At 44.2% G+C, this 26024-nt stretch overlaps 2 protein-coding genes across 2 annotated transcripts in view; both read right to left on the bottom strand.

Annotated features, from left to right (window-relative positions):
- l3mbtl2 (L3MBTL histone methyl-lysine binding protein 2) overlaps positions 1 to 3142 on the bottom strand; it is a 111507-nt gene extending 108365 nt beyond the window's left edge. Inside the window, exons 1-2 of the mRNA XM_043679902.2 lie at positions 2344 to 3142; positions 812 to 1042 (exon numbers count right to left, since the gene is read on the bottom strand). Of these exons, the coding sequence (XP_043535837.1) occupies positions 812 to 1042; positions 2344 to 2770 (658 nt within the window). The 5' untranslated portion in view covers positions 2771 to 3142. The remainder of the gene's footprint in view (positions 1 to 811; positions 1043 to 2343) is intronic.
- A 17483-nt stretch (positions 3143 to 20625) lies between these two features.
- The window catches only part of chadlb (chondroadherin-like b), a 37211-nt gene continuing 31812 nt past the window's right edge, over positions 20626 to 26024 (bottom strand). The window contains exons 4-5 of the mRNA XM_043679901.2: positions 25665 to 25831; positions 20626 to 21191 (exon numbers count right to left, since the gene is read on the bottom strand). Of these exons, the coding sequence (XP_043535836.1) occupies positions 20942 to 21191; positions 25665 to 25831 (417 nt within the window). The 3' untranslated portion in view covers positions 20626 to 20941. The remainder of the gene's footprint in view (positions 21192 to 25664; positions 25832 to 26024) is intronic.

Genomic DNA, 26024 nt, shown 5'->3' with positions numbered 1-26024 from the left:
CATTTGATTTTTAAAAATCCAGGGCAAGTGACAATAAGATTCCCAGCCATCCGCTCAAACTGTTGCGATAACCTGAAATGCCTTAGCTAGAACTTGAAGCAGGAAGTAGGCACAACAGTAACTTCCAAAAAGAAACTGAATAAATACCTGAAAAGGACAGATTTTGCAAGGGGAGACAGTAGCAATACGGCAAATTGTGACTAATAATCCAAAAGACCAGAATAATGCTTTGGGATATGGGTTCAAATTCCACCATGGAAGTAGGTGGAATTTAATTGCAATAAATAAATACATACAAGTCGAGTCTCCAGATCACTTACCATCTCAAACATAGTCAACTGTTGTTAAAGTAAAAATACATTTAGTTCAGGGATATCCTTCAGGAAAGGAAATCTGCTGTCTACTCGCAGCAGTGTGCTTTATCCTTAACTTTCCTCTGAAATGGCCTAACAAGAAATTTAAGTCAAGGGTAATTAGGTACACAACAAAATGTTGGTCTAGGCAGCAACACCCATAAATTCCCATTAAGATAGACAGCAGGACTAATGCTTTATGAATCAATGACCTGCTAGTTTGTCCACTCAGTTAACTATTGGGAACTCCTTGTCCCTTTGGATCCTCCTAACTAGTGATTGCATTCATTGGTTTCTTGACTCCCTTGTGATGGCTTGGCTTGTGACTGGGTCCTGGCTCTTAACTGCTATAGGCATCATTCTGAATTACTGCTATGAATGCATCACAAACAAACCCAATGGCTCAAAATCTTTGCATTTCCAACTCTTAAATATTAAGACAACGTAAAATAAAGTACCAATTCTAAGTCCTCCATCAACAGATGACTCATCATCATTCACTCCTCCATATGTTGACTCAGTCTCCATGTCCCGCACCTCACCAGCTTCCTCATCTTCCACATCATTGCTCGAATCCTCTGTGGTGAGGTTTCTATTGCTGTCACTGGCATCATCTTCCAGGCTATCATATCCATCAAACACGCTACAGTCATCTTCTCCAACATCCGTGAAGGACATTTTTACACCATCTGGAGGTACAAAAACAAGTCACACCACTCAGGTCAGAATACAGACTATACCGATGAAAACTTCCTTACAAACCTTACAGAAGGAAGAGACAAAAGATCCGCTGAATCAGTCTGGTTTCAGTTCAAGTTCAATAGAATAAGGATAGAACATATTATCCAGATTTTCCCCAATATAATGGCAGCTTTCAGCTGCTGTGACATGCACATTGCTAAAATGGGACAAGGATCAGTATCTGCTGCCCAGATGGAGTTAACTGACCCCAGCTGGTAATAAATACTGGCCTAGCCAGCGATGACTTTCACCGACGCTCTTGAAATGTTTTAAAGGGGTCTGGTCTGGTTCATAACATATATACTAGTGTAAAAGTCAAACTTTTTAGACTTTAAAAAAAAGGTTAAAATTTATGAAGTTGACTATTGTATGGATACTACTTTTGAGGGGCTGAAATTCATGCTACTGTCCAAAATACTGTACAGTAGCACCTCAACATACAAACGACCCTGTTCATGAACAGGATTGTACATAAAATTTTGCTTCAACGTATGTACGAAATTCAAGGTACGAACGCAAAAAGCCCGTGGTTTCATTGTAATGGTTCGGCTTTGCTATGCGCGCTTTGATATCCGAACAGTGGGAAAATGGATTCAGTTCGTGAACTTTGGTTCGCGAACCGGGTCCCGGAACGGATCAAGTTCGTAAGTCGATATCTTTCTCCAGTCTCTCACTAGTTTCTCCGAAACACAAAATTCTCTTGCTGCTACACAGTTATTTGTCTTCTCTGCAATTTCAATAACTTTCAGTTTAAACGCTACTGTATATTTTTTGTTTCTTCTGGAGGACATTTTCTTCACAAAATGACAAAGGTTCAAACTCAACTAGGTTTGACTGTATTCCACTGGTGCTGTAGGGGAACTGTATCTCTAAACAAATAAAGTGCAAACCCTTTTCCTTATGTTATCCACCAAGTCATAAATTTCAAACTTCCTTTATCCATTTCTACATCCACCTTCATCCATCTATCCAGCCTTTTGGAAATGTCTCCTTTGGTGAGGTTTTTTTCTTTTAAAAGTAGCCACCAGTTTTAAACTTTGTGCCATCAGCCATACAAGAAAGAAACTAAACCTACTTTTCTCATAGCCAGTAGTTTTCACCAATATTGTTTTCTCCTTTTTGGTTCACAGTTCAATTCTCCAGCATGTCAGAAGTAATAGGCATTTAATCCACGTTTCCAACGCATGATAACTTGTAGCCTTCCTTCTGCTGATATCGGATTACAAACTGATGAACTGTAATATCTTACCTTCTAGTTCAGCAGGCAGCTTTTGTGCAATCCTAGCTCTCTTCCGAAGTATGAAGTCATGCCTTCTCATGAACCTTGTGCACCATCCAGCACTTGCCTTAAAATCTGAAATTCCACCCTCCTTTGATTTGTTTCGTGCATGGATTTGGATGGCTTCACGACTAACATGTTTTCCATTTCGACGATTCTCAAGTACCCACTCAGCAACGTTTTTCTCCAATTGTGGCCACTTGCTAGATTTACCCCTGTTGGCACACTTTCGTTTCGGCATAGTCTGAAGTTGGTTCGATATCTTTCTCCAGTCTCTCACGAGTTTCTCCGAAACACAAAATTCTCTTGCTGCTACACAGTTATTTGTCTTCTCTGCAATTTCAATAACTTTCAGTTTAAACGCTGCTGTATATTTTTTGTTTCTTCTGGAGGACATTTTCTTCACAAAATGACAAAGGCTCAAACTCAACTAGGTTTGACTGTATTCCACTGGTGCTGTAGGGGAACTGAGCTCAGCTGAGCTACACACAAAGGGAGGTTGTCACCCAGACTCTGACCAGATTCCAAATTGGTGTAAATTGTAAATCAAAACAATAGTACAAAAATAAAATCATAATTTGTACAGGATAATATCTGTGAAGATCTAGGGTCGACTGTTACACAAGATAAGGAAAATGCCAGATTTTCTGGCCTAAAATAGGGGATCGACTATTATATGACATCGACTATTACTCAAGTACCGTACATACTCGAATAAAAGTCAAATATTTTGACTATTTCTTTTAAGGTTAAGTTATGGGGTCGACTATTACATGGATACTATTTGTGAGTGGCTGAAATTCGTGCCCGTTAAAATTCACATTGTATCACTAGCAGAAGCCCAAGTGCTCTCTGAACGAACACTGTACACAAAATAACAATGAATTGCGGCAATTCTGAAAACCCGGAGCGGAGCACAATGGCTTTCAGACTGACTCAATGTTGATCTGTTACCTTTGAAGAACTAGGATCGACTTTTATACAGGATAAAAAGGAAAAAGTCCAGGTTTTTTGGCCAAAATTGGGGGGGGGGGGGGGACTTTTAAATGAGATCGACTTTTATTCAAGTATATATGGTACTTGCTGTTACTCTTTGAACATATCAAAGATCATGGATTGCAGACATTGTGTTATCATGCAGCATCTGATAACACTGTAACAAGATGAATGCATGGTCTGAAACTTGTGGATCCAGCCACGACTGCACAGACTTTTAGCAACATTTTAAAAATCTCCAAGACCTATTATCTCTCACATGGATGCCACAGTCTTAGCAACAATGTCTCTGTTCACTTGTAAATTTCACCAACTAGAAACAAACTCGCAAGTAGGGAGAACATAAACAGACAAATCCTAGTTTCTACAATTTGTGGTCGAGGGGACATAGACTTTGGAGGGGGTGGGGGGAAACATTTGTCTAAAGCAGCTGGACTTTAAATCACTATGCACCGTAAAGTTCACCTCATAAATTCCACAAAACTTTCTTATTTTTAATTATTCAAGCGCACCTTTTTGAAAAACAAAACACAAGCGACTCACAATCTTGTTCCTCCTCTTTGTGCAACTTGATGTTCGGATTCAGGTTCACAGGGCCGCCATCTTAGGCAGGACCATTTCCTTATAACATGCATCCGAGCGGGCCCCAACCCTCGGCAGCCAATGGAAAGGACGAGAACGGGGTTAAGTGCCGCCGAGCATTCTGGGAGATGTAGTCCATCAGAATTAACTGACAATGGCGATCCTGCTGTCAGGAGGTGTAAGTTTTCCACTGCAAACTAAATTATTTAGTACTTTGAAATAGACGTTTTCTCCTGAAAACTAAATTTATCCAATGTTTTGACCTAGCTATTTTTCACTGTAAACTAAATTATCTAGTGCTTTGAAGGAGCCATTTTCTTCTGAAAACTAAATTTATCCAATGCTTTGAATTAGCAATTTTTTTTCATTGCAAACTAAATTGTCTAGTACTTTGAAATAACCATTTTCTCCCGAAAACTAAATTTATCCAATGGTTTGAATTAGCCATTTTTCACTGCAAACCAAATTATCTAGACACATCTTTAGAATGCGATTTTTGAGAAGATTGTAGCTCAGGTTGAGGTTCAGGTTGTAAATTTGCTCACTGAGCCAGTAGGTTTGTTCTCAGACATTTCGTCACCATGCTAGGTAACATCATCCGTGAGCTTCCGCCAAAGTGCTGGTCTTCTGTCTCGCTTTCTGTTTACGTGACTTGGTCTGTTAAGGTGGGTGGTATCATTTCCTGATTTGGAGGTGCCGGTGTTGGAATGGGGTGGACAAAGTTAAAAATCACCCAACACCAGGTTATAGTCCAACAGGTTTATTTGGAAGCACTAACTTTTGAGGAGCTGCCTCTTCATCGGGTGGTTGTGGAACAGGATCATAAGACACAGAATTTATAGCAAAGGGGTGACAATATCTTGGAGCTGTAATGATATATTAAACAAATTTAGATTAAGTCTCTCATCTTTTAGAATGGGATGTACTAGTTTTGGTTCTTTAATATGTAAATCCCAGAACTCCTTTTATGTTACATTCTCAAGATAGCTTCAGCTTTTCTAACAATAGGTGCCATCTCAGCTCAAACAATGCATTAAAGGTGTGAGGTTACAGTCTTTCTGTGTCCCAATGTTGAGTCAGATTGGTTATATTTCTAAAGTGGGCCTTACAGAATCTTAAATGGATTTATGCAGTTTTTGTGCAAAATAAAATGTAATTCTGCAAATATAGATATTTCCAGACAGCTCCAACAACACTCAAGAAGCACAACACCATCCAGGACAAAGCAGCCTGCTTGATTAGCACACATCCACACACACATATGCTCCCTCGATCACCGATGTAGCAGCAGTGAGTACTACCTACAAGATGCACTGCAGAAATTCACCGAAGATCCTTAGACAGCACATTCCAGTCCTGTTTGTTGGCTATGTAGAACAGTTGATCTTCCGTAATTACACCAACACCACTCCACACCTCTTCCTCCGCTACATTGATGACTGCATTGGCGCCACCTCGTGCTCCCACGAGGAGGTTGAGCAATTCTTCAACTTCACCAACACATTCCACCCTGACCTTAAATTTACCTGGACCATCTCTGACACTTCCCTCCCCTTCCTGGACCTCTCCATCTCTATTAATGATGACCGACTTGACACTGATATTTTTTACAAACCCACCAACTTCCACAGCTACCTGGATTACACCTCTTCCCACCCTACCTCTTGCAAAAATGCCATCCCGTATTCCTCCGCCTCTGCCGTATCTGCTCCCAGGAGGACCAGTTCCACCACAGAACACACCAGATGGCCTCCTTCTTTAGAGACCCACGTGGTTAAAGATGCCCTCCAACGCATCTCGCCCACATGCCGCACCTCCGCCCTCAGACCCCACCCCTCCAACCATACCAAGGACAGAACGCCCCTGGTGCTCACTGTCCACCCTACCAACCTTCGCATAAACCAAATCATCCGCCGACATTTCCGCCACCTCCAAAAAGACCCCACCACCAGGGATATATTTCCCTCCCCACCCCTTTCCACCTTCCACAAAGACCGTTCCCTCCGTGACTACCTGGTCAGGTCCACGGCCCCCTACAACCCACCCTCCCATCCTGGCACCTTCCCCTGCCACCGCAGGAACTGTAAAACCTCCTCCCTTACCTCTATCCAAGGCCCTAAAGGAGCCTTCCACATCCATCAAAGTTTTACCTGCACATCCACTAATATCATTTATTGTATCCGTTGCTCCCGATGCGGTCTCCTCTACATTGGGGAGACTGGGCGCCTCCTAGCAGAGCGCTTTAGGGAACATCTCCGGGACACATAGAAAATAGAAAACATAGAAAAATACAGCGCAGTACAGGCCCTTTGGCCCTCGATGTTGCGCCGATCCAAGCCCACCTAACCTAGACTAGTCCACTATCCTCCATATGCCTATCCAATGCCCGTTTAAATGCCCATAAAGAGGGAGAGTACACCACTGCTACTGGCAGGGCATTCCATGAACTCACGACTCGCTGAGTAAAGAATCTACCCCTAACATCTGTCCTATACCTACCACCCCTTAATTTAAAGCTATGCCCCCTCCTACTAGCTGACTCCATATGTGGAAAAAGGTTCTCATGGTCAACCCCTAATCATCTTGTACACCTCTATCAAGTCACCCCTAAACCTTCTTTTCTCCAATGAAAACAGCCCCAAGTGCCTCAGCCTTTCCTCATACGATCTTCCTACCATACCAGGCAACATCCTGGTAAACCTCCTCTGCACCCGTTCCAGTGCCTCCACATCCTTCCTATAGTATGGCGACCAAAACTGCACACAATACTCCAGATGCGGCCGCACCAGAGTCTTATACAACTGCAACATGACCTCAGAACTCCGGAACTCAATTCCTCTACCAATAAAAGCCAGTACGCCATATGCCTTCTTCACCGCACTATTTACCTGGGTGGCCACTTTCAGAGATCAGTGTACATGGACACCAAGATCCCTCTGCTCATCCACACTACCAAGTATCCGACCATTAGCCCAGTACCCCATCGTTTTGTTACTCTTACCAAAATGAATCACCTCAGACTTACCTTCATTGAACTCCATTTGCCACTTTTCTGTCCAGCCCTGCAGCTTATCGGGGCCGCACCAATCAACCACACCACTCCGTGGCCCAACATTTCAACTCCCCCTCCCACTCTGCCGAGGACATGGAAGTCCTGGGCATCCTTCACCGCCGCTCCCTCACCACCAGACGCCTGGAGGAAGAACGCCTCATCTTCTGCCTCGGAACACTTCAACCCCAGGGCATCAATGTGGACTTCAACAGTTTCCTCATTTCCCCTTTCCCCACCTCACCCTAGTTCCAAACTTCCAGCTCAGCACTGTCCCCATGACTTGTCCGGACTTGTCCTACCTGCCTACCTCCTTTTCCACCTATCCACTCCACCGTCTCCTCCCTGACCTATCACCTTCATCTCCTCCCCCACTCACCCATTGTACTCTATGCTACTTTCTCCCCACCCCCACCCTCCTCTAGCTTATCTCTCCACGCTTCAGGCTCTCTGCCTTTATTCCTGATGAAGGACGTTTGCCTGAAACTTCGATTTCGCTGCTCCTCGTATGCTGCCTGAACTGCTGTGCTCTTCCAGCACCACTAATCCACATTCCAGTCCTGTGACCAGTTCCATCTAGAAGGACAAGAACATTACCATTCTTCTCAAATACTCCTCCAAGCCACTCATTATCCTGACTGGGAGATATATCGCAGTTCTATTTCTGGGGTCAAAATCTTGGAACTCTCTCCCTAAGGGCACTGTGGATCTACCTTCAACACATGGACTGCAGGTGTTCAATAGGGCAGCTCACAACCACCTTCTCAAGGTCAACCAGGGACAGCGATGCCCATGTCCCACGAATGAATAAAAAAAAGGACCTTGTATTAGATCGGCTTCAGGGTTTAGCGAGGGTTTATGTAGCTAATTGTAGGCAATTATTCAGACTGTAGGGTATAAGATGATGTTTAGAAGTTTGAGACAATTGGCATTTAGCTGGGTGTGTTGCATCTCAGCCTTTTTGGAACAAAGGACCAGGAGAAGGCCATTTGACCTCTCAAGCCTGCTCTGCCATTCAATAAGATCACAGCAGATTTGGCTGTGGCTTCAACTGCACTTGGTGCCTGCAACCCTTGCCTCCCTTTTAGATTGAACATCTATCTTCTTCAGCCTTGAATGAACTCAATGACCGATCCTCAGCAGCTAACTGTGTATAAGGCCTGTAGACTAACAAACCTCCTGAGGTAGATTATCCTCATCTCTCTTAAAAGTGAAAACTATTATCTGTAAAGTGTGTGTCTCCTATTGTCCTCCCAATTTGTAATGGAAATGTCCTCCCAATATTGATCCTATCTTGTCCCCTCCATAGAGTCATAGAGATGTACAGCATGAAAACAGACCCTTCGGTCCAACCCATCCATGCCGACCAGATATTCCCACCCAATCTAGTCCTACCTGCCAGCACCTGGCCCATATCCCTCCAAACCCTTCCTATTCATATACCCATTCAAATGCCTTTTAAATACTGCAATCAGACCAGCCTCCACCACTTCCTTTGGCAGCTCATTCCATACACGTACCACCCTTTGTGTGAAAAAGTTGCCACTTAGGTCCCTTTTATATCTTTCCTCTCTCACTCTAAACCTATGCCCTCTAGTTCTGAACTCCCCCAAGAGTTCAGAAAATTGTCAGTTTATCCTATTCATGCCCCTCATGATCTTATAAACCTCTATAAGGTCACCCCTCAGCCTCCGACACACCAGGAAAACAGCCCCAGCCTTTTCTGGCTCCCTATAGCTCAAATCCTCCAACCCTGGCAACATCCTTGAAGAGGTTCCAATGAACCAAAAATGTGAACCTTTCTTCCCTGCTCCAGTTCCTCAGCCATGCATTCATCCTATTCCTACCCTCACTAACTTGTAGCATCGGGAGTAATGCAGATTTTACTACCCTCGAAACCTTTTTAAATTCTGCCTAACTGTTTATATTGTCCCTTCAGAATCTCATCCTTTTCCTTGCTGAACCTGCAAACAAACTGATTAGATTAGATTCCCTACTGTGTGGAACAGGCCCTTCGGACCAACAATTTCACACTGACCCCCCAAAGAGTAACCCACCCAGACCCATTTCCCTCTGACTAATGCACCTAACCTATGGGCAAGTTAGCATGGTCAATTCACCTGACCTGCACTTCTTTGGACTGTGGGAGGAAACCGGAGCACCCAGAGAAAACCCACACAGACACAGGGGGAATGTGCAAACTCTGCACAGACAGTTGCCCGAGGCTGGAATGGAACCTGGGACCCTGGTGCTGTGAAGCAGTAGTGCTGACCACTGAGCCATCGTGCCGCCCAAAGTACTGAATATGCATAGAATCCCGAGAGTGTAGGAGTAGGCTATTCAGCCCTTCGAGTCCACACTGACCCCTCTGAAGAACATCCCACCCAGATCCACTCCCCTATCTTATCCCCGTAATGCCATATTTCCCATGGCTAACTCACCTGACATGGACACTGTGGTTAATTTAGCATGATCAATCCAGCTAATTGTATATCTTTGGGACTGTGAGAAGAAACCCACGCAGATACAGGAGAACATGCAAAGTCCACACAGGCAGTCACTCGAAGGTGGATTCGAACCTAGGTCCCTGGCGCTGTGAGGCAGCAGTGCTAGCCACTGAGCCACCATACCGCCCTTTGTGATTTATAGGACAACTTTATTAAACTGCAGTATTTTGGTTACAGTGTATGTATGTAATATTAATAGTGACCTGACAGACACGATGGTGCTAAGTCTTGTCTGGTGTCTGCAACCTCAGCATCTCTCACTGGTCACTCAGTCAGCCCTGCAGCCCTGAAGCTTGCACTCCAAGGACTGAGCACCAGGGGGTGCTGGATGCTAGGGAATTGAGTCTTGAATAAAAATTCCAGCACATCATCACTTAACTAGACAAACTGTCCAGTTTGTGATCAGCAACTGAATATGTATAGGTTAAACATTGATTTTCAGACAAAATTCTGAATAAATCTGTGATAGGATTTATCCTTGTTGCGCTATTTTAAAACCATCAAAAATAAGCCAGTTTAAAGAGAGTTTAAGGATTATTGCGGATTATATCTGCCAAAAATGCTGTTGGATGCGAATCTTATCAGATCAAGTGGATTGGTTGGAGAGACAGATAGAAGCGATGAGGAATTTGCAACAGCAACAGTATGTGATGGATGGCAGTTATAGGAAGGGGGGACAGTCTCAGGTACAGTCACATAGATGGGTTAACTCCAGGAAGGGTAAGAGAGGTAGGCAGCTAGTACAGGAGTCTTTTGTGGATATACCCATTTCAAACAGGTATGCTGTTTTGGAAAATGTAGGGGGTGATGGATTCTCAGGGGAACGTAACACAACAGCCAAGTTTCTGTTATTAAGACTGGCTCTAATGCAACGAGGGGTACGTCGGCTTCCAATAGATCAATTGTTTAGGGGATTCTGTAGTCCGAGGTACAGACAAACGTTTCTGTGGCCAGCAGAGAAAAAACAGAATGATGTGTTGTTTCCCTGGTGCCAGGATCAAGGACGTCTTAGAGAGGGTGCAGAATGTTCTCACGAGGGAGAAGGGCCAGCAGGAGGTCACTGTACACATTGGAACCAATGACGTAGGAAGGGAAAAGGTTGAGATTCTGAAGGGAGATCACAGAAAGTTAGGCAGAAACTTAAAAAGAAGGTCCTCAAGGGTAGTAATATCTGGATTATTCCCAGTGCTACGAGCTAGTGAGGGCAGGAATAGAAGGATAGAGCAAATGAATGCATGGCTGATGAGCTGGTGTACGGGAGAAGGATTCACATTTTTGGATCATTGGAATCTCTTTTGGGGTAGAAGTGACCTGTACAAGAAGGACAGATTGCACCTAAATTGGAAGGGGACTAATATACTGGCAGGGAAATTTGCTAGAACTGCTTGGGATTTAAACTAGTAAGGTGGGGGGTGGGACCCAGGGAGATAGTGAGGAAAGAGATCGATCTGAGGTGGGTACAGCTGAGAACAGAAGTGAGTCAAACAGGCAGGGACAAGGTAGGACTAATAAATTAAACTGCATTTATTTCAATGCAAAGGGCCTAACAGGGAAGGCAGATGAATTGAGGGCATGGTTAGGAACATGGGACTGGGATATCATGGTAATTACAGAAACATCAGGGATGGGCAGGACTGGCAGCTTAATGTTCCAGGATACAAATGCTACAGGAAGGACAGAAAGGGAGGCAAGAGAGGAGGGAGAGTGGCATTTTTGATAAGGGATAGCATTACAGCTGTGCTGAGGGAGGATATTCCCGGAAATACATCCAGGGAAGTTATTTGGGTGGAAATGAGAAATAAGAAAGGGATGATCACCTTTTTGGGATTGTATTATAGACCCCCCACTAGTCAGAGGGAAATTGAGAAACAAACCTGTAAGGAGATCTCAGCGACCATAATTCTATTCGTTTTAAAATAGTGATGGAAAAGGATAGACCAGATCTAAAAGTTGAAGTTCTAAATTGGAGAAAGGCCAATTTTGACGGTATTAGGAAGAACCTTTTGAAAGCTGATTGGAGGCAGATGTTCACAGGTAAAGGGACGGCTGGAAAATGGGAAGCTTTCAGAAATGAGATAACAAAAATCCAGAGAAAGTATATTCCTGTCAGGGTGAAAGGGAAGGCTGGTAGGTATAGGGAATGCTGGATGACTAAAGAAATTGAGGGTTTGCTTAAGAAAAAGAAGGAAGCATATGTCAGGTATAGACAGGAAAGATCGAGTGAATCCTTAGAAGAGTATAAAGGAAGTAGGCGTATACTTAAGAGGGAAATCAGGAGGACAAAACGGGGACATGAGATAGCTTTGGCAAATAGAATTAAGGAGAATCCAAAGGGTTTTTACAAATATATTAAGGACAAAAGGGTAATTAGGGAGAGAATAGGGCCCCTCAAAGATCAGCAAGGCGGCCTTTGTGTGGAGCCACAGAAAATGGGGAAGATAGTAAATGAATATTTTGCATCAGTATTTACTGTGGAAAAGAATATGAAAGATATTGACTGTAGGGAAATAGATGGTGACATCTTGCGAAAAGTACCTGTATGAACCTGTACTCCAAGGTCGGTTTGTTCAGCAATACTCCCCAAGATCGTTTCATTTGTAATTATCTTTGTAAATATTGCACTTGGTTTAATAACACTTCTTGATTGTAAGTATATGCTTTGGAATTAGTGCTGAACACCAGTACAACATGGTGGCAGCGGTAAAACTGAAGGAACCTTTTCTCAGAGCATTAAGAACAATACCCACAACAAAAGTAACCAATAACAACTGTGAAACTGAATCCAGGCTAAAAGCAACTCTGAATAAAATGACTTATTCTATCCAAGGTGTATGTTCTAACTCTTGCAAATATAGTAGTAGCAGGGGTGACACAGTGGCTCTATGGTGAGCACTGCTGCTTTGCAGCTTCAGGGACCCGGGTTTGATTCCAGCCATGGGCAACTGTATGGAGTTTGCACATTCTCCCCATGTCTGCATGGGTTTGCTCCCCCAGTCCAGAGATGTACAGGTTAAGTGCAAGGGCTATGGGAAATATGGGGATACATTCTGAGGTTAGGTCTGGGTGGGATGCTGTTGGAGGATTAATGCAGTCTCAATAAACTGTAGCGATTCTATGTTTAAGTTATATTACCCAACAGTAGCGTGAAACTAGCAGTTTTCCAGAAGCTAAACTGTGGAGAGAGAAATACCTAGGAGAAAGTGAGGACTGCAGATGCTGGAGATCAGAGCTTAAAAATGTGTTGCTGGAAAAGTGCAGCAGGTCAGGCAGCATCAAAGGAACAGGAGAATCGACGTTTCGGGCATAAGCCCTTCTTCAGGAATGTGGAGGGTGTGTCAAGCAGGCTAAGATAAAAGGTAGAGAGGAGGGACTTGGGGGAGGGGCGTTGGGAAAACGATAGGTGGAAGGAGGTTAAGGTGAGGGTGATAGGCCGGAGAGGGGGTGGGAGTGGAGAGGTCAGGAAGAAGATTGCAGGTCAAGAAGACAGTGCTGAGTCTGAGGGTTGGGACTGAGAAAAGGTCGGGAGAGGGGAAATGAGAAAGCTGGAGAAATCTGCATTCATCCCTTGTGGTTGGAGGGTTCCTAGGCGGAAGATGAGGCGTTCTTCCTCCAGGCGTCGTGTTGCCATGGTCTGGTGTTGGAGGAGGCCAAGGACCTGCATGTCCTTGGCGGAGTGGGAGGGGGAGTTAATGTGTTCAGCCATGTGGCAGTTGGATTGGTTGGTGTGGGTGTCCCAGAGGTGTTCTCTGAAACGTTCCGCAAGTAGGCGGCCTGTCTCCCCAATGTATAGGAGGCCACATCGGGTGCAGCGGATGCAGTAAATGACAATGGCATTGTCATTCCCTTTTTCAGGAATGAGGGCTTATGCCCGAAAAGGGAATTCCCTTGGATTGTCATTCCCTTTTTCAGGAATGAGGGCTTATGCCCGAAATGTCGATTCTCCTGTTCCCTGGATGCTGCCTGACCTGCTGCGCTGTTCCAGCAACACATTTCAGCTCTGATCTCCAGCATCTGCAGACCTCACTTTCTCCTCCAGTGCAGTAACTCACCCAAGAACATCAGAGACAACAGCTCAGGGCCTACAGTTTAACAGGAGCTAATCCTTGCCATCCTGCATGGGAACTCCAATATGCCCCGGGGGATTAGTCAATGCAACCTGCAGACATCCCTGTGAAAGATCCCACCTCCCCACATGTAGCAAGGGAACTATTGCTGTCCCATCCCTCCTTAACATGGGCTGAGAGCGGAGTCCAACAGAGAGTGAGGAGTGAGTGAGGGAAATGTTAAGAAAAGTTTTTACTATTGACTATTAAGAGAAATAGAAATTGGTTAAACTACAGTAATCATTAAAAGGGATTGAACAAAAACTTGAAAGTAAGTATGGCATGGTGGTTACCTGAGGAAGGGTTTATGCCTGAAACGTCGATTCTCCTGTTCCTTGGATGCTGCCTGACCTGCTGCGCTTTTCCAGCAATACATTTTCAGCCATGGTGGCTACAGTGCCAGGGACCCAGGTTCAATTCCACCCTTGGGTGACTACCTGTGTGGAGTTTGCATGTTTGCTCCGTGTCTGCATAGGTTTCCTCTGGGTTTCTCTCACAGCCTGAAGATGTGCAGGTTGGGTGGATTGGCCATTTTAAATTGACCATGGTGCCCAGGAATGGGTGGACTTGCCATGGGAAATGCAGGGTTATGGGGTAGTGTAGTGGGGTTAGATGCTGTTTGGTGGGTTGGTGTGAACTTGACGAGCTGAATGGCCTGCTTCCACACTGTAGGGATTCTATTTTTTTTGTAAAATCTTTATTTGTATTCCCCTCCTGGGTATATATATTTTTCCTTTTGTTTGCAGTTGTCGGACACAGCGAAAAACAACAGGTGTGTAAATCTTTGTTTGTATTCCCTTCCTGGTTATATATTCTTTTTCTTTTTTTAGATGTACAAATCTTTATTACTGTAGGGATTCTATGTGTAGTCTAATAATGAAGCCCTGTTATGTTAATGAATGGCACATGTCTATTAGTGATACCTGTTGCTGTCAATGCAACCAGAGCAGCTGGCGTCTCAGAATACTGTACTCCCGCCTGCTTCCTTTTGTAAATATTCTATTTAGATTAATAAAAATTCTTCAGCGGAAGGATCTGCTCCAGATTAATCTCTGAACACACTTACAACATCTCACACCTAGAAGGACGCAGGGGAACAGCACCAATAACAAAGGTCTCTTCCAGAACACACTCCATCCTGTTTCGGAAATATATCAACATACCCTCACTGTCACTAGGTCAAAATCCTGGAATTTCCTTCCTAACAGCTTTCCCTACAACCCATGGACTGCAGCAATAAAAAGGCAGCTCAGCATCACCTTCTCAAAGGCAAATAGGGGCAGGCAACAAACACTGGCTTAGACAGTAACACCTACATCCTACAGAAAGAATATGTTTAAAGCAGAATTAAAAATGGTAAGTCTGTTTTTCTTTTCAGTTGTTCAGGTTCCTCTCTGTTTTGGGGGAGTGGTTGAAAGACATGTCCTCACGATTTGGCGTCACTTTGATTCAATTCTGCAATCATTGGAATTTTACATTTTGATGACTGTAACCTCATGGATACTCTCTCCCACCACCTGCTGGTCAAGATGGTACAGGACAAGCAAATGCTATTGAAACCAGTTCAGTGGAGCTCACTACTGCAACTGGAGTCATTGAGTCATAGAGATGTACAGCACAGAAACAGCTCCTTCGATCCAACTTGTCCATGATGACCAGATATGCCAACCTAATCTAGTCCCATTTGCCAGCATTTGGCCCATATCCCTTTAAATCTTTTCTATTCATATACCCATCCAGATGCCTTTTAAAAGTTGCAATTGTACTAGCCTTCACCACTTCCTCTGGCAGCTCATTCCATACATATGCCACCCTCTGCGGATTTTATAAACCTCTGAGGTCACCCTTTAGCCTTCAAATCTCTGGGGAAAACAGCCCAGCTTATTCAGCTTCTCCCTATAGCTGAAATCCTCCAAACCTGACAACATCCTTGTAAATTTTTTCTGAACCCTTTCAAGTTTCACAACAACGTGACCTCCCAACTCCTATACTCTTTGTTATCAATTGAATTGAGGAAAACCATTTCAAATTTTACAAATCACATTCTTTAAATTTCTTTATAGTGATGTACTGTTAAGGTTAATGGGCTAATAATTTACAGAGGAGAAAGTGAGAACTTCAGATGCTGGAGATCAGAGCTGAAAATGTGTTGCTGGAAAAGCGCAGCAGTTCCTGAAGAAGAGCTCATGCCCGAAACATCGATTCTCCTGCTCCTTGGATGCTGCCTGACCTGCTGCGCTTTTCCAGCAACACTTTTTCAGCTAATAATTTACAGATTCTGGATTAGTGGTGCTGGAAGAGCACAGCAGTTCAGGCAGCATCCGAGGAGCAGTAAAATTCAGGCTTTTGCCCGAAACATCAATTTTACTGCTCCTTGGATGCTGCCTGAACTGCTGTGCTCTTCCAGCACCACTAATCCAGAATCTGGTTTCCAGCATCTGCAGTCATTGTTTTTACCCAATAATTTACAGAGTCTAGATTAGAGTGGTGCTGAAAAGCACAGCAGGTCAGGCAGCATCCAAGGAGCAGGAAACTTGACGTTTCATTCTTGATGAAGGGCTTTTGCCTGAAACGCCGATTTTCCTGCTCCTTGGATGCTGTCTGACCTGCTGTGCTTTTCCAGCACCACTCTAATCTAGAGTGCATCATCTGCAGTCCTCATTTTCACCTAATTATTTACAGCTCCAATCCAGTGCCCTGGAGCCACAGGTTCAGATCCTGCCATGACATCTGATGGTGTTTAAATTCACTTTATAGAATCGCTACAGTGCAGTTAGAGGCCATTCAGTCCATCGGGCCTACACTAACCCTCTGAGGAGCATTCCACCCAGACCCATCCCACTCACCCCCCCCCCCCCCATCCCTGCAATCCTAAGCATGGCTCACCCACCTAACCTTCACATCCCTAGACACAATGGGCAATATCTCCTGGCCAATCCATGCTAAACTGCACATCTTTGGACTTTGAGAGGAAACTCATGTAAACATACGGAAAACGTGCAAACTTCACATAGGCAGTTGCTCAAGAGTGGAATCGAACCCACCCTGGTGCTGTGAGGCAGTAGTGCAAACCCCTGAGTAACCGTGCCACCTATTATTAATGAAATCTGGAATTGAAAACTTGCCTGAGTGATGGTGACCATGAAACCATTACTCATTGTTGTTCAGAATCTATATGGTTCACTAGTGTCCTGTAGGGAAGAAAATCTGCCATCCTTACCTGGTCTGGCCAATGTGTGACTCCAGACACACTGCAATCGGTTGACGCTTAACTACATTCTGAAATGGCTGAGAAGCTACTCCACACAAGGGCAATTAAGGATAGAGGCAATTTGCAGATGACACCAAAGTTGGTGGTATATTGGAGAGGTTAACTCAGAGTACAATGGGACTTTATTCAGATGGGCCGATGAGTGGCAGATGGAATTTAATTTAAATAATCATGAGGTGCTGTGATTTTGAAAGCAAATCAGGACAGGACACATAACGGTAAGGTCCTGGGGAGAGTTGCCGAATGAAGAGACCTTGGAGTGCAGGTTCATAGTTCCTTGAACCTGGAGTCAGAGCTAGATGGGGTGGTGAAGAAGGCATTTGATATGCTTGTCTTTATTGGTCAATGCATTGAGTGTAGGAGTTGGGATGTCATGTCGTGGCTATACAGGACATTGGTGAGGCCACTTTTGGAATACAGTGTTTAATTCTGTCTTCTCGCTATATGAAAGAAGCCCAAAACTAGAGGGCATGGGTTTAAGGTGAGAGGGGAAAGATTTTATAAAGGACCTAAGCAGTAATTTTTTCACGCAGAGGTTGGTGTGTGTATGGAATAAACTGTCAGAGGAAGTGGTGGAGGTGCGTACAGTTACAACATTTAAAATGCATCTGGATGGGAAAATGAATACGATGGGTTTAGAGGAATGCGGGGCCAAGTGCTGGCAATTGGGACTATATTAATTTAGGATATCTGGTCAGCATGGATGAAAGGTTTGTTTCTGTGCTGTACATCTCTATGACTCTAAATGCTGGCCTTGCCAGTGACACCCACATCCCCATGGAAGAATATCAAAAGTCATGGTCTCACTGCTAGCTGGAGAGCTGCTTGGGGTTAGAGAGGTTTTCAAGCATGAGAAAAGATGTCAGCAGCTGAAGCAAGGAGAGTGGCCCCTGAGGTTGGCCCTGAGAAATCTCCAATCACTGGGCTGGCTTGGGAGGGCAATGGTTGCTTGGCTTGAACTTTCTGGAAAAGTAAGATCATTGCCAAGGTAAAAAATACTTTTTGTTATTCTTTGCAAAGCGTAACCTCACTGTTTTGAGAATTATTTTGTGTCAGTAATTGCAGTGGGTGGGGGCGGAGTCAGAATGTTGCTGGGTCCAATTTCAGCCAGCGTGGGGGCAACTTTGTGCAACTGCTGGCTATCATCTCACCCTCCTTTGATTTTTGATTTATAGGTTGAGACCCACCTCTTATTTGGTTTTTTTTCCATTTTTGACACACTAGCAACAAGGATGACCTCAAAGAATGTGCATTAAACTGTGCAAGATTTGGCTGTTGCCACAAGACCATTACCTTCTCCAACTGCAACCTACTTCATGTTAGCAGCAAACCTTGCTCTCTCATGTTACACTCCACACAGCATCCCAAAACTGTGAGACTGGACTGAGGAATCGGCGTAGGGTAAAGCCCAAGGACTGAGGAGCCAAGGAAAGAAGCAAGTGAGAGCCCACAGGCTGGAGTCAGGAGAATACAAAGGGGACAGATAGCACCACAGTCAGAAAAAGGAAAGAGAAGGAGCAAATTGCGGAGCTGGAAGGAACAGCATGAGGAACTCAAATGTTTAGAATAGACGGGCGTAAGCCACATGCAGACCCCAAAATGGTTTAACAAGTGAGAGCGACACAATGGCTCAGTCATTAGTACAGCACCAGAGACCCGTGTTCGATTCCCTCGAGCGACTGTCTGTGTGGAGGTTGTACATTCTTCCTACATCTGTGTGGGTTCCCTCCAAGTTCTCTGGTTTCCTCCCATAATCCAAAGGTGTGCAGGTTAGGTGGATGGGCCATTGGAAATTCAGGAATTGGGTAGGGGGGTGGGTCTGGGTGAGATGCTCTTCGGAGGGTCAGTGTGGACTTGATGGGCCAAATGGCTTACTTCCACTCTGGAGGGATTCTGTGATAAGATGGTTAATTGTAAAGTCTTAAGTAGGCCAGGAGAGAGGGGAATTGGAAGAGGCTTCATACAGAGAAACTTTGATCCTATGCCAGTGGAGTAACTGCATCTTGCAGCCGGTAAATATACTGACCATAGTTGCACTGTATAAATTGTTAGAGAAGGCAGACCAATTTTTCCTTTCTCAAAATTTAAGGTTTTGCATATGTTAGGTGTATAAATGGAGCCTACCCATTTCAGCCATGACATACTATACTCATGTCTGTAATCTGCCTCAATTATTTACCCAACAGTCAAATGTTTTACATACCTTTACCTTAGGGGTCAAGCAGGCAATATGGGATGCCAAGATAGACAGGGGTCTAAGACACACCTATATTGCGTTGGACACTGATGATGTTTCAAAATGGCCTCTGCCCACACTAAAGGTGGTTTATTTATGGAGGGGGAGAGGACTTAGCTTGAACCAACCCAATCTAAACCAGTCAAACACAACTGGCTTCAACCTGATAGGAATGTGCTGTCAGACAGATGACCCCACCATTAAGTCGAAAACCAATTTATCATTAACCAAACCCACATTTGAAGAGAAATAAAAGTAAAGTCACGAGAGTTCTAGCAGACCATAGGGCTGCTGTCTCAGAGACGACTATTGGTGATTTAACCTGAGGGTCACCACATAATCAGGCAAGGGGAGAAAAGTTGGAAGGAGAGTCCTTCGTGGTAACCTCGGTTGGTGTGGGAAGAAAACACATTCAAAGAGAACCCATTTGGCCTCAACCAAAGCCTATAATCCAACAAGGTTGGGGGAAGGCAGCGACATGGTGGTGGTATTGCCAGTAGTCTTCTAATCCAAAGGCCCAGACCAGTGCTTTAGAGGAAACTGGGCTCACCACAATCTAAATTCAATTAATAAACTTGGAACCTAAAGCTGGAGTCAATAATGATGACCATTATGACTAAATGTTCTTGTGAAAACTCACCTGGTTCACAAATGTCTTTTTCCCATCCTTACCTGCTGTGGCCTACAGAAGCTCCACTGACAGCAAGTGGGTGACCCTCAGAATGGTCAGTTCAAGGGTTATTGATAGAATCCCTACAATATGGAAGCAGACCATTCGACCCACCAAGTCCACAATGATCCTCCAAAGAGCATCTAACCCAGACCCATTTCCCTACCCTATCCCTGAATTTCCCATAGCCAATCCAACTAACCTCCACATCTTCAGACTGGGAGGAAACCAGAGCAAACCAGCACAGATCCATGGAGAGCATGCAAATCCACACAGGCAGTCTACCAAGGCTGAAATCAAACCCGGGTACCTAGCACTGAGATGCTGCAGTGCTAACCCCCCACTGAGCCACCATGCTGCCCCAGTTGAGAATAAGCAACAAAGGCTGGCCATGACAGCGACTCCCATGTCCCATCGGAACAAAAAAACGAAAACAAGACCCAACTCTGCCACCGGGGAAAACCCAACATGATCCAATCTAATGCTAGATTGAATGGAATCCATTCCAATCTATTCCAAAGCAACTTTATTATCGTGAAGCACTCAGATCTAACCCAACCCAACCCACAACAGGCAGATCACAAATGTCAGTTGGGATGTTTAGCTGAGTAGCTACAAGGGCACAATGGTCACGGTTTATATCTGTCAGAATTTTGGGTCAAGCATCCTATTGAACAGAAAAGGGAATATTTACCTTCCCTCACACAGAGGCTGAAGGGTCAATTGATGTTTGCTGTACTCAATAAAATGGAAGCCAATATTAAGCCTTGTGCTGGTGATATAACTCTGTCTTCCAGTCGTGTCACTTCTCAACCTGACTATAGAAATGAGAATTGCCTCAATTGTCAACCTTTCATTTCAAACAAGCTCAGGCCTCCTGAACAACACACAAACTCACAAGAATGACACACACAAACTCATTAGATGTTCAGCCACTAATATACAGAGGGCATTAGAGTATTGAGTGTGCGTTTCTTTTTTACAGAGCAATAAAATATTCCATTTGGAGATAAAAACGTAACATATTCTCAAGGAACCACAATTTCAAAAGCTTGGAGGGGATGAGAATGACTAAATGTGTTTTTTAAAAAAAGGTCAGCTTGCCTAGCCCCCCCCCACCACCACCAGACTATCCCCAACACCCCCTGTTCAGGTCAGTTTGTCACTGGTTGCATTGTCGGGTCAGCTATAGTGTACTGCAGTTTATTCTTCTTCTGTTTTTTGTGTTGCTGCTTGGCCTTTTTCGGTTTTCTTTTGTCTTGGCCCTTTTTCAGGCTGACTTTCCTCTTTCTGGGAAGGCGGGTTTTGCAGTGTTTAAAAGGGGCATCTTTCACATTCAGCCCTGTGACGTTTTCTGGAAGGCTGCAGATGGCTGTGACCTTTACATTGGTGTTTTCAATCCACCTTTTAAAACAAAAGCATGTTCACTGTTTGAAGTTAACACAGCTCACCCACAAACGGAGTAGGATCTAGAAAAGAATACGTGACTTGCATTTAGATCATAAGTTGTAAAGCATGGAAACAGACTCTTCGGTCTTACTCATCCATGCTGACCAGATATCCTAAATTAATCTAGTCCCACTTGCTGGCATCTGGCCCATATCCCTCTAAACCTTTCCTATTCATGGACCCATCCAGATGCCTTTTAAATGTTGTAATTGCACCAGCCTCCACCACTTCCTTTGGCAGCTCATTCCATACACACACCATCCTCTGCATGAAAAGGTTGCCCCTCAGGTCCCTTTTAAATCTTTCCCCTCTCACATTAAACCAATGCCTTCTAGTTTCACCCTATCCTTGCCCCTCATGATTTTATAAACATCTATAAGGTCTCCCCTCAGCCTCTGATACTCCATGGGGAAAAACCTCAGCATATTCAATCTCTCCCTATAGCTTAAACGCTCCAATCCCGGCAACATCCTTGTAACTCTTTGCTGAACTCTTTCAAGTTTCACAACATGCTTCCTATAGGATGGAGACCACACAGTATTCCAAAAGTGGCCAATGTCCTATATAGCCGCAACATGATCTCCCAACTCCTACACTCAAAGCACTGACCAATAAAGGGAAGAGTACTAAACACCTTCTTCACTATCCTGTCTACCTGAGACTCCACTTTCAAGGAATTATGATCTAGTTCCTTTTTATCACTTCAAGATGCTCCAAAGTGCTCCATAACCAAGGAAGTGTTTTTTGCAGCGTAGGTGCTGTTATAACGTACGAAACATGGTAGCCAATTTATCGACAAGTTCTCGAAATCAGTAATGTGGTCATTACCACAATGTCAGCATTTCAGCTTTGGTTGATGGAAGGATGCCAGGGAGAACACTCCCACTCATCTCTGAATTATATTTAGACCAATTTTCTCCCAGGCTCGAGATCAGGCTCGGCCTCAAAATCTCACCTGTAAGACAATACCTCCAGTGCAGTGGGATTTGAACCCACTGAGCAATGCTGTTACACTAACATAAAACGTGATTAAATATCCCAAACATCTTTAGAGAAGGGAGGGAATGCAGGAACTGGAATGAATTAGATGATTGATCAGGATTCGGAGATGCCAGTGTTGGACTGGGATGTACAAAGTTAAAAATCACACAACACCAGGTTATAGTCTAACAGGTTTAATTGGAAGCACACTAGCTTTCGGAGCGACGCTCCTTCATCAGGTCATTGCCTGGACTATAACCTGGTGTTGTGTGATTTTTAACTATGATTGATCAGGGTCAACAAAAGCGATTTTGAGGCTTTTAAATGGGGACAGTGTTGTATTCTTCACCATCAGAGAGGCAAATGTAGGAAGATTGAACCAGAGAGCAATATACATTTTGGAATTGAGGAGGTTGTGCAGAACTGTAAAATGGAATTGTGGAATTGCAGAGGCTAAATGGGGCAAGAGTGCAAGGGAACTTGCAACACACGTTCTGTGGGTGATGCGATGGTTCAGTGGACAGCACTGCTGCCTCACAGTACCAGGGACCTGGGTTCAATTCCAGCCTTGGGTGATTGTCAATGTGGAGTTTGCAGATTCTCCCTGTGTCTGTGTGGGTTTGCTCCAGTTTCCTCCCACAGACCAGTGATGTGCAGGTTAGGTGGATTGGCCATGCTAAATTGCCCATAGCATCCAGGAAGTGCAGGCTAGGTGGATCATCCATGGACAATACAGGGGGTGAGTCTGGGTGGGATACTTTTCAGAGGATCTGTGTAGCATCGATGGGCCAAATGGCCTGCTTCCACACTGTAAGGATTCTATGACAATGTAGTTATACAAGAGCAAGGAAGTTATGTTAACCTTGTAAAAAACATTGGCTCCCCCTCAACTGGAGTAGTGTGTCTAGTTCTATTGTTGGAAAAATGTGATAGCTTTAGAGAAACTGCAGAAAAGAATCATGGGAATACTTCAAGAGATGGGGAATCTTCTGTTCTGCAGATAGATTGGAGACGTTTGGGATTGCTGTCCTTGCAGAAAAGAAGGTTGAGAGGATGTTTTATACAGGTATTCAAGATCACAAGGACAGAGTAGATAGGAAGAAAATGTTGCCATTGGTGGAGGGATCAGATTGAAGATAATCGCTAACAAAGCAGTGGCACCCCTGGGAGAAACATTCACGCAGTGGATGGCCAGAATCTGGAATGTGTGCCTGAGACTGTGACGGAGCACAGGTCAATCGAGGTTTTTAAAAGAGGTTTGAATTGTGATCTGAAGATGTCAGGGAGCAGGGAGAAAACAGGGGAATGGCACAAGATGAATTGCTTATTTAGAGAGCGAGCACTGACCCAATGGCTGAATGACCTCTGACTGTGCTGGAACAATTTCCTGTTTGAAATTCTTTGAACTGAACCTGGGGGAACCACAGAGATTGGCAAAGGCAAGAGTGGTAGGTGAACATGACTTCATCTGGATATAGTTTAAAGGGAACGTAACCTGACTTGTTTCATGGTGTTAGCCCAAAGGTCAAAAGTCAACCATGAGAGACTCTGAAACTCACATGCTCGCTTCTCTTTGGCTACTTCTTTGAGAAGTGCTATTTTGTTTTAGAAAAAGCAGTCTTCTTTAGTAAAGAGCTGACCCTGGATGGGGGGGAAGGGGGGGGGGGGTCCATTCCATAGGTAACCTCAGCCAGCTGCCCATTCTACACCAGTGTATGTTTGCAAGAACAACATCTATCAGCAACTGTCATAAATGAGATGGAGTAAATTCAAATCAAAAGAACTGCGGATGCTGGAAATCAGAAACAAAATCAGAAATTGTTGGAAGAGCTCTGGAGGTCTGGCAGCATCTGCGGAGAGAAATCAGAGATAACACTTTGGATCCAATGATTCTTCTGAAACATTAACTCTACTTTCTCTCCACAGATGCAGCCAGACCTGCTGAGTTCTTCCAGAAATGAAATAAATTCAGCCCAACCAAGATGGCACCTAGTTGGTCTATGAGTCCAACTTGGCCAAAACCCACTGTAGAACTCACCAAATTACATTTTACTTTTCCTGTTGAGTTGTGATGACCAAATAAAGAATATTGAGCAAAATTTCCACTACAAATATGAAGGACATTTCTCAAGATATCATGACAGATTAGGCTCAGAGCTCTATCAGCAGGAGACTTAACCTCCTGAACCCATTATTGATATGATCTCTCTCAGTGAGACTGCCAACTCAATTCACATTAGGACAAATTACCTTCTCTAATATCATCCACCAGAATTCAATTTGGAAAAAGCCCCCAGCCCTTTTCTCCAGGGCCTTAATAACTCACAGAAAGCAGACACTGTCATTCCTCCCAGCCTGCTCTGGCTCCAAGCTCAACAGACAGAGGTGAAAGGCCCATAAACCAATGCTTGGGATGAATCAGTTCCCTTCTCCATGTCTTAGAGCACCTACTGTCCTCCCTTTCCTCTGGGCCTCAATTGCTCCTTGGTTGACACTCCTGGTGCCTCATCCCCAATGAGGCTGACATCAGCTCCTGACTGCCTCCCAACATCCCCACTGGCACACAAGGAGAAGGCTTGCCTCGACTGTGATGCCCCTATAGTCAAAGAGCCACTCATCACTCTTCCATCTGGATTTATCTCCATCTGAAGAGTGACCAGACTAAGAGACAATTTCTCTCCCTCTTTCAATTGCATTGTGGATGATCTTTATTTTAACTTCATAGCCTCAACTTTGCTCCATTGCCTTCAATCCCCTCACCTAATGAAACTCTTATTCACCAGTGTTTGGGCCCCTAGGCGCCACACCTTTGTGAGGGAAAGTGGATTTCACATTAACCACCATCTTTTGTGTGAAAAAATATTTCTTGCCTTCATCCCTGAATGGCCTGCTTTCAGATTAAAGCAGACAAGCAGGAGGCTGGAAGAACACAGCAAGCCAGGCAGCATCAGCAGGTGGAGAAGTCGACGGTTCGGGTGTCTCTTTTAAGGCCTCATGTTTACTTCTCTCCCACAATGGGAAAAACATTCTCTCAGTCAACCCTTCAAATCCTTTAATCAGCTGGAAAAAACCCCTCAGTTTATGCAGAAAGGGGGCTACTGGTGGTATCAACAAAAATTATTTCAGGCCAGTTTGATGTTTCAATGGAGAGCATGGCCTAATTTAGAAGTTGCTTAAATCTTGGCTGGAATCTGAATGCCTTGACAGCATTTAGTGATACAACCCACAATTGGTAATCACAAGCTTCATACTGATCCTGTTAAAACCAAAAGAACTGCGGATGCTGGAAATCAAAATCAAAAATTGCTTGAAAAACTCAACAAGTCAGGCAGCATCCAGAGTTGTGAGGAAGGGTCACTCGACCCGAAACATTAACTCTGATTTCTCTCCAGAGATGCTGTCAGACCTGCTGAGTTTGTCCTGCAATTCCTGTTAAGAGGTGTTTACCTGCGGAGGTGGAGGAGTGGGCAATCACAGTTCCAAGGATTGTTCGATAGATTGATGGTATGAAGGCTTGTGAACTTCTTCAGATCAGGAATGTTGCTCAGCTTATTATTCTCCAGGTAAAGGCTTTCTAGCCCTGAATGCAATCCATCAAAGGCTCCATCAAAGATCTGTATTGAGAAACCAACAAAGCGAATATTACAAGAACAAGAACAACCTTTATTCTTCCTGGCAGTGCAGGCATTGCTAGCATTTATTGTCCATTCATACAGGTGTCAGGCTTCAACCATCTCCAAGAAGGGAGATCATCTCTCCTGGATATTCAATGGCATTTCCATTGCTAAATCCCCCACTATCAATATG

This window comes from Chiloscyllium plagiosum, unplaced genomic scaffold, assembly GCF_037043375.1.
Source record: "Chiloscyllium plagiosum isolate Xiang-an unplaced genomic scaffold, Cpla_swu_hap1 HiC_scaffold_33, whole genome shotgun sequence".
In the NCBI taxonomy this organism is placed as follows: domain Eukaryota; kingdom Metazoa; phylum Chordata; class Chondrichthyes; order Orectolobiformes; family Hemiscylliidae; genus Chiloscyllium; species Chiloscyllium plagiosum.
This window is presented reverse-complemented; position numbering and strand designations above follow the sequence as displayed.